Raw genomic sequence first — 8,194 nt, 5'->3', positions numbered from 1 at the left:
TATATATATATATATATATATATATATGTGTGTGTGTATGTATATATTTTTTTTCACAACTGTGGTAGGCAGAGGTGATTAATTGATTGCTTTATTTATGCTTAGGGATACAGTGTTTATATCTGTGGGTGCTTTAAACTTTGCTGCCTCATTAAATGTTAGCTGATATAATCTTCTATTCGGTTTATCATCAGTTGTGAATAACCTTTTATTCTATATCTTTCTAGATGTCGGCATGAAAATATTGTGAAACTGCTTGGCTTTGCAAATGATGGTGACCATTGCTGCTTGGTTTATACTTATATGTCAAATGGCTCTTTGCTGGACAGGCTAGCTTGCCTGGTATGTAGCCAACTGAGTCTTTCACTTGCACATAACCTCTGTGCACATCACTAGAATTAAAGACACTTAGGCAAAAATAAAAAAAAATGTGCCTAGACATCTATTACTAGCAGCTACAGGAGTGGATAGCAGGACTCTGCTATTGTGAGGGTCAGTAGGACAAAGAGAATGCAATTATGGCTGGCACTAGCGACCACAATGCGCACCTACCTTGAATAAATAAGTGACAAGTCATAGCAGACAGCAGAATCAAGACAGGGAACTTTACCCAGAAGTTGTTTGATAGAAGTTGTTTAATAAAAATGGTAATTCCAAACTCTGAAAACAGAGAGACCACGTTAATAAATGTGCACATGCATGGGCCTTGAGAATTGAGCACACAGGAGAGAGTGTGTTGTACAAAATGTACTTTCTGTATAAGAGCCCTCTGTAGCCTTTGCCTTTAACTCAACTCAGTGTATTCACCAAGTCTGATACTGAATAGAAAGAAGAAAGTATTGATTGTCTTCTCATACCCTTTCCCTGAGAGATGTTGGTGAATAATTCTGGACCGGCGAACATTATTATGAATAATTTAGAGCATGCCAAATGCCTTAATTCGACAGCTAGACAAATAATCTACTTATTTAATATCTCTTGACTACAAGCTGGACAATAAAAGAAAAGCAGTACAAACAATCATGGGTGGAAGCGCTATACCGGTTTATTAATTTACAACATATTTATAGTACAAATGTGTTTCTGTTTCAGAATAACACGGCTCCATTATCCTGGAATACAAGATGCAATATTTCAGTAGGAACTGCAAAGGGCATTAAATATTTACATGAAAACAATCATACTCATAGAGACATAAAGAGGTAGGCAAAATGACCCTATCATTTCTGAAACGCTTATGTTTTTAAAACTATTCATGTTTCTGAAACTGACAGGAAATGTTTCTGCTAATGATTGCACTGGTACCGGTTTTTCCGTATAGAGTAACGATATTTTTTTTTCCGGTACTCGCCAATATCGATACTGGAAGTCCCAGTAAGGAAGCTGGGTGGCGTGTAATAACTCCCCACCTGGCTTCTTGATTAGCCGGGAATCTTGCTCCATTCTCCCTCGTCACTAGGTGACGAGAAGGCATGAAGCCAGCTTTCTGGCCAATCAGGAAGCCAGAGGGGCGGGCAATGACTCACCGCCCAGCTTCCCGACCAATCAGGAGGCTTATGTGCCATCTAGCTTTCTGATTTGGCCTGAAAGCCAGCTTCAAGCTCCCTTTATTACCAAGTGTAATGACTAGCCGCCCAGCTTCCTGATGATGGAACTTCCGGTAGCGGAGCATTTGGGCGAGTACGAGTACCAAATACTCGGTATCGGCATCGGTGCATCCCTAGTTTCTGCAAAACAGCTTTTAGATTTGTGTTTATTTCTGCTCAGGCATTATGGTTTCATGATGGTTTTTCTACATTGTCTTTGCGTAAGCTGTTCTCTCAGTATTATATAATAGAGGTGACTGATCAAGGGCTGATTTACTAAAGGCAAATAGGTTATTCACTTTGCAAGGGAATTTTCTCCTAAACGTAGTGAATAAGGTTAAGCTCTGACATCCAGTCTTGTAAAAGGAAAAATACATTTGTTTCCTTACATGATATGGGTGATGGGTATTCCTTCTAGATTGAATTTTCACCATAAAGCAGTAGATTTAAGGATAAGTCTTTCTGAAAGGTGATTTATTTATTTTGTATTTGTGTGCATGCTTGAAATTACGGTATAGATTTATCGCACATGTACTGTTAGGTTGCGTATTGGGATGCTTCAAATAATATAAGCTGTAAAATACTGTATTTAGCTCTTAAATACTGTATTTCAAAGTTCAATAAAGCAGATACATTGCTTATTAACCATGGGCCATATTATTTTGCAAAGGGTTCATGTCATTTGCAAAACAGTGAGTTTTGTTTTTCAGTGTTTAGTTTGCTTTACTGTTAATATAACTTTAACATGAAACAAATATTCATATTGGAAAGCTTTATTTGACCCACAAAAGCGTGGCTGCCTTACAGAATACAAAATGGTATTAATGGTCAGCACTATAAAGCAAAAATTGCTCCAGTTCCCAAGTTGTTTGTTTTTTCTCATTTAATGCTATAAATGTAAATGCATATCCCGAAGAAATCAGTGGAGTGCTCTCTAATCCTTTCATGTTGTTATATGTTGCACTGCTTTTGAAAGCCAGTTCTAGAAAACTGATGCTGAATGTGAAAGGACTCGGCCCTTAACAGGCTTATGTGTCTCAGGCTAACTCACAAAAAGGAAATGGCATATTTGCTTTTAGTCAATCAACCCCACAGCCACATATATTGTATCATAGCAGAGATTCTGTTTTGTTGCAAGGGTAACTTACCTAAACACCATACATTGCAAAAGATTTAGGTGTCTATATGTAACCTTTTTGCCCTGTTTTCAAAGTGTTACTTCTTAAGCAGCCACCAAAAATCATGTCACACCACCTTGTGTCTGCGTTTAGTGCTAGATTCCTATTAGTCTATGGTAGCAGCCAAAGGTGCTGTAAGGTATAAGATCGGGGAATTGGGACAGAAAGGTAAGCACAAGGTCTGGCTTTTTATATCGCAAAATCTGATCATTATAAATGAAAGGGGCACTTATTATAGCTCATTGCTGCTGCAGGTCAGACTTGGTAGTTGCAGATCACGGCTCACAGACCTTCCGCAGACCCAATGCACTTGATGAACGTCCAAGAAAGAATGCACGTGTCAAAAGATCCTTTCCAAAAAACATTGGGGGAAACTTATCAAAACTGGAGCAGAAGAATCTGGAGCAGTTGCCTATGGCAACCAATCAGCTTCTCTCTTCCGTTTGTACAGTTAAGGTTTAAAATTGAAAGATGGATTTGGTGAGACACTATCACATTTTTCAAGCCCTGTATATATATATATGAATTGTTTACAATTATTGATCAGACATAACAAGCTCAAAAGTTTGCATTGATTTAATTTCACAACTTTGTCTCAGGATTGAGGTTCCCTGACAGAGAACATTGGTAAATCGGTTACCCATCATGTTAAAGTTTATACCAAAACGTAACCATCATTTTTTGGAATCGCACTTACTAAAAGGATTGCACAACATGATCATAATATATTTTATTCTTCCGTGTCCTGAAATCTTTTTTTTTTTTTCTTTTTTTACCTAGTGCAAATATCCTTCTCGATGCTTATTGTACCCCCAAAATATCAGATTTTGGGCTTGCAAGAGCAACTGGGCAACATGCTCGTACTATGATGACGGAAAGAATTGTTGGTACTACAGCTTATATGGCCCCAGAAGCCCTGCGAGGGGAGGTCACTATAAAAGCTGACATATTTAGTTTTGGTGTGGTAAGTAACCGTATAGAAATTCGATTGGAGGCATTGATTGTTTCTAATTCTTTATAAATTGAAGGCATAGTCATTTACTCAAAACCTAGAGAGGAGAGTGAGAGGCTGTATTCACACCTAAGCGACACCTATTACGCACGTCTTTTCTGAGCTGCTTTTGCGTGCGATTTACACACGTATGTTAACTCGCTCGTTTTTTTGTGAGCAGATTTTGGCACAATTATGTGAATGGGCAAAAGCGTGCAAAAATAATCGAAACTTGCATTTCTAAGCGTTTTCTATTGATTTTAGAGCTAGTTCACACCATGTGCAGTTGTGATGCAGTCTGTTCAGTTTGGCTGCTGCAGCCAAAATACATCACAGTGCTTTCCTATGGTATTTCTGGTGCTCTATTCACACCAGTGCAGTCCGTTCCGATGCAGTCAGAAAAAAATACTGCTTGCCCTGTATAGCTGCATTTGGATCACAACGGAAAGCATCTCAAACCCCCTTCCAAAAAAAAAAACACATAACGCAACATTTGTGGTAAAATCGCGTCACAACGGATCGCATTGCCGCTGCGCAGACGCACACAGTTCTCATGTGAACTAGCCCTTATGGGACAAAACACGCTGAAATCTGCCTCAAAGTAGCTCATGTTCTCTTTTGCGCAACAGGTGTTTTTAGGCATGTAACGAAACGCAAAGGTGTAAACGGGCCATAGAAAAAAATATTTTTATGACCGTTTAAACTAGCCACACACGTTGCTCCAGAAATGATCACATTATTGTTTGTTAAATGTCCACAATGTTGGTTCTCCTCTAACTTCTCACACATTTCATACAGAATTTCCACTGGTTACTTTTAATTGATCACATGTAAATCCATACAGCTGTATTTTTCCAGGAGATTATTTGATATTCTAGTTTGAAAATGAAAACATGTACATGGACATTTCTGATTGCCTTGATTCTGAAATATCACCACATTTTACAATCTAATCTTGTGAATGTGGACATTTTCCTTTGCTTGAATGATCCAACAAGACATATTTCATATTGTACTGAGATAATGGCCACAGGTTCAGGGATTAGTATGAAATGTAATAGGTATTCAGATCATTACATGTGTGACCAAGTAAAGCTGGCCATGCACTGTGAATTTGGCGGGTTCTTGAAGAAGGCTCTGTTGGCAGCATTTGATTGGCTGCTTCAGTGTTCATCTGAAAATTTTCCAATTAGCTGCTGTCACTGTTTGAATATTCTGACAGCAGTATCCCCACCGCTGTCAGAGTACAGTAGCTCAGCGGGAAATTCGTCTATCTACATTGTTTAGCTTGGATGGAGGAATCTTTTTTTTTTTCATTCAGCCTGCAAGTTGCACCAAAAAAATATAAGTGCATTGCCAGCTTTAGAAGGACTCAGAAAGTTAAGTGTTAAAGGCATTCATTAAATTGCAGTATAATGAGGCAGGAATTAGATCACTTTAAAGGCTAAGTGTAGGTTTTAGACCATGTTAGGGTGTACATGAAGCATCGTCACATATATCCGCTCCAAAACCAAAAACACCCACCACTCCCCTTTACCTGAATTGTGGGGGTGCTTCTTGATACAGAATTTTGAGATTTTTTGAATTTAGCGGATCATCCAGGTATGGGATCACTCAAAGTAATTTTTGCTATGGGTCCCATCTGCCACCCTGGCAGGGGGACTTTCCAAAATGTGCCGATGTGTGTGCCAAGTTCTCTCTAAAGGTGCCCATACACTGCTCGATTCTCATACGAGAATCGCGGGAAATCCCGCGATCGTACGAGAATCGAGCAGTGTGAACGGAGACGTGCGACCGTTTCTACTGTACGGTCGCACGTCTTCCGTCGAACCGGCATGTTCGAAAACCAGCCGGGAATCGTACGATTCTCGGCTGGTTAGAACGGTGCTCGGAAGACAAATGCCGAACGGGCCGGTGTGCGCACGCGCACACTGCCCGTTCAGCATTGCGGTCATCGGAAGCCCGCCCCTCAGGGGGGCGGGCTTGCGATGATCGAGAGTGCGATCTGCCTGTCCAAGATAGGCAGATCGTACGTTTTTTTAATCCCTGTACAACCATCGCAAGACTAAGGTCTTGCGATGGTTGTAGAGTGTATGGCCACCTTTAGAGCAAGGTGGAGCTTTTAGAAAAGCGTCTGTCAATTATCTTCACGCGTGTTCTAAGGGATAAATTACAGGCATGTGTCTAGGCTGGAGGAGGGTGGATAGATGCAGAAGCGTGTTGACACCACACCAATATGTAACATAGCACACTTCTTCCAGCCCCAACACAGAAGGTCCTTATCTCCATATGGACTTAAGGCTGGGGGAAAACATTGCAGGATTGCGGTTGCAGTGCTCTACAGACTTTACTGCAAAAATTGGTAAATGCACATTTTTAGTACAGCAATGGTGCTGCATTTACTATTGTCTTTATTTTTTTGCAAAAGGGTAGACTAAGACATGCCTGAAATGCAATTAAGATGAAATAAGGAGTACCAAGAGGTGCAGCTGCACGGCTGGCATTGACTCTAACCTGTTTTGCCCTTTGTGGGCAAAGCACATATTTAATTTAAAAATGGACTATGAAATAAATCAAATGTGTTATCACTAATAATTAATATTCATAGGTGTTACTAGAAGTTATCTCTGGACTCCCCCCATTTGATGAGACACGAGACCCTCCATTATTGGTAAGCGTTCTTTGCTCAATAATTTATCATTTAATTAGATTTTTTAGTTATCTTTTAATTTATTTTATTCAGGGAAATATTTAAGCTGTCCTTTTGTGGTTTTGGAAATAAAACTACTTGGTATAAGTACTTAATGTTTAATGGCAAGAAACATAGAAATGGCTATTAGTAACTCAGATTTAAATTTAGATTTCATGTTTCTATTGTGAATAGAGAAGCTTGTTGGCTCATAGCTATTGTAGCTGCCAGATTACAGAACCTGCTGACAGAGATCATAGAATCCACAGTAAATGAGTGTAACAGAAGTATCGGAGTCGGAATAGGGTAGCGAATGCATGGTAGATATAGGCAGTTGGTTGGGCTGCCACTGAAGTGAATCTATTGCTTTTGCTTGGGAAAAGCACAATATGCTATAAGGGAAAATCTCCTAACTACATACGGTCTGTCTGCAAACACTACTAGGAATGTATGTCTTCCAATGTGGCGTTTGATAATGTGCACCTTTTAATCAATAAATAAATATATTTTGTGATGTACTACCATATAATGAAATGGCCTTATACTATTTTTTTTTTTCCATCTGCATGGTGGATACCTGCTATTAAAACACATCCTTTGTACACAGCCACACAATTGAACACAGTAGGAGTGTTTATATATATAAAAAAGCTGGCCTATAGCCAGCAATCGGATGTTGGCACTTTTTTGTCTAACATGCAATTAGTACAGATCTGGCCCTAAGGCTTATAACTCCTTTATGTTGTCTTTTTTTTTATCATGTCCTCCCAATACCACCATATGTGAATTTTCTGACTTCAGTATTTGCTAAATAGCTTCAGTAGCTCCCTTACTGGTTTCATTTGTTGTCTAGACTTGCTTTTAAATTCTGATAACAATAGATTTCATACAAAAATGGCAAAGAAAAGATTTGAGTGCTGTTAAATATTGATGCTGCCATATTAGAATGATGCATTATTTACTGCAATGTGTACTGGGGAGAAGTACTGTATATTTTTCCTACTTAAAGCTTGACATTAAAGAAGAAATTGAAGAGGAGGAAAAAACTCTTGAAGAATGTGTGGACAAAAAGATGGGAGATGTGGAATTCAGCTTGTTGGAAAAAATGTACGGCCTTGCCACTCAGTGTTTGAACCAGATGAAAAACAAAAGACCAACCATTATCACGGTATGTAATATTTCTATAGATGTGTGGTGGGCCTTATCTGTAAATATTAAACTGAAACGGGACTCTTCTCTTCCCCTATCCATAGGTGCTACATACTCTGGAGGATATAACCTACTCTTCATCTGGTTCCTGAGCTTTTCTTACATAATATGTACATAATATGTGATTTTATATTTAACAGCATTAAGCTCTAAAAGTTACGGGGCCGTCTATTTTCACTACAGGTCGCTAAATGCTTTGACCTGAGAATTAGAACAAGTCAAGCAAATGTATACATTTTAAAGGTTCCCCATCTTCTCTTTACATATGCCTTCTTGATAAAATGAAAATATAGTGGGGGTTTTTTTTAAACTAAGCAGATATTTTGAGTTATAATAGCAGAATTTACCTTATTTTCTTTTCCTTGACTTTCAACATTTTCACTGCTTGTTTTCTATTTTATTGTATTAATGTAGCACTTTGCAGTTCAGCCACTAGGGGGAGTACATAATCAATTTGTAATCACTCCCTCCTCTCTTTATAACAACTTTGGACCTGCATATGGAGGGTATTCAATTCAGTGGATCAGCAAAATCAAATACT

The 8,194-nt window shown here is 38.8% G+C and overlaps 1 protein-coding gene across 1 annotated transcript in view; it reads left to right on the top strand.

Annotated features, from left to right (window-relative positions):
- IRAK4 (interleukin 1 receptor associated kinase 4) overlaps positions 1 to 7,916 on the top strand; it is a 19,012-nt gene extending 11,096 nt beyond the window's left edge. The window contains 6 exon segments of the mRNA XM_018559492.1: positions 195 to 342; positions 1,093 to 1,202; positions 3,545 to 3,728; positions 6,364 to 6,426; positions 7,454 to 7,612; positions 7,698 to 7,916. Coding sequence (XP_018414994.1) covers positions 195 to 342; positions 1,093 to 1,202; positions 3,545 to 3,728; positions 6,364 to 6,426; positions 7,454 to 7,612; positions 7,698 to 7,745 — 712 coding nt within the window. The 3' untranslated portion in view covers positions 7,746 to 7,916.
- Positions 7,917 to 8,194: the final 278 nt, after the last annotated feature.

This window comes from Nanorana parkeri, unplaced genomic scaffold (genome assembly GCF_000935625.1).
Source record: "Nanorana parkeri isolate BGI_ZX_2015 unplaced genomic scaffold, ASM93562v1 scaffold399, whole genome shotgun sequence".
NCBI lineage: Eukaryota > Metazoa > Chordata > Amphibia > Anura > Dicroglossidae > Nanorana > Nanorana parkeri.
Note: the sequence above shows the minus strand (reverse complement) of the source record. Positions and strands in the feature narration are given on the sequence as shown.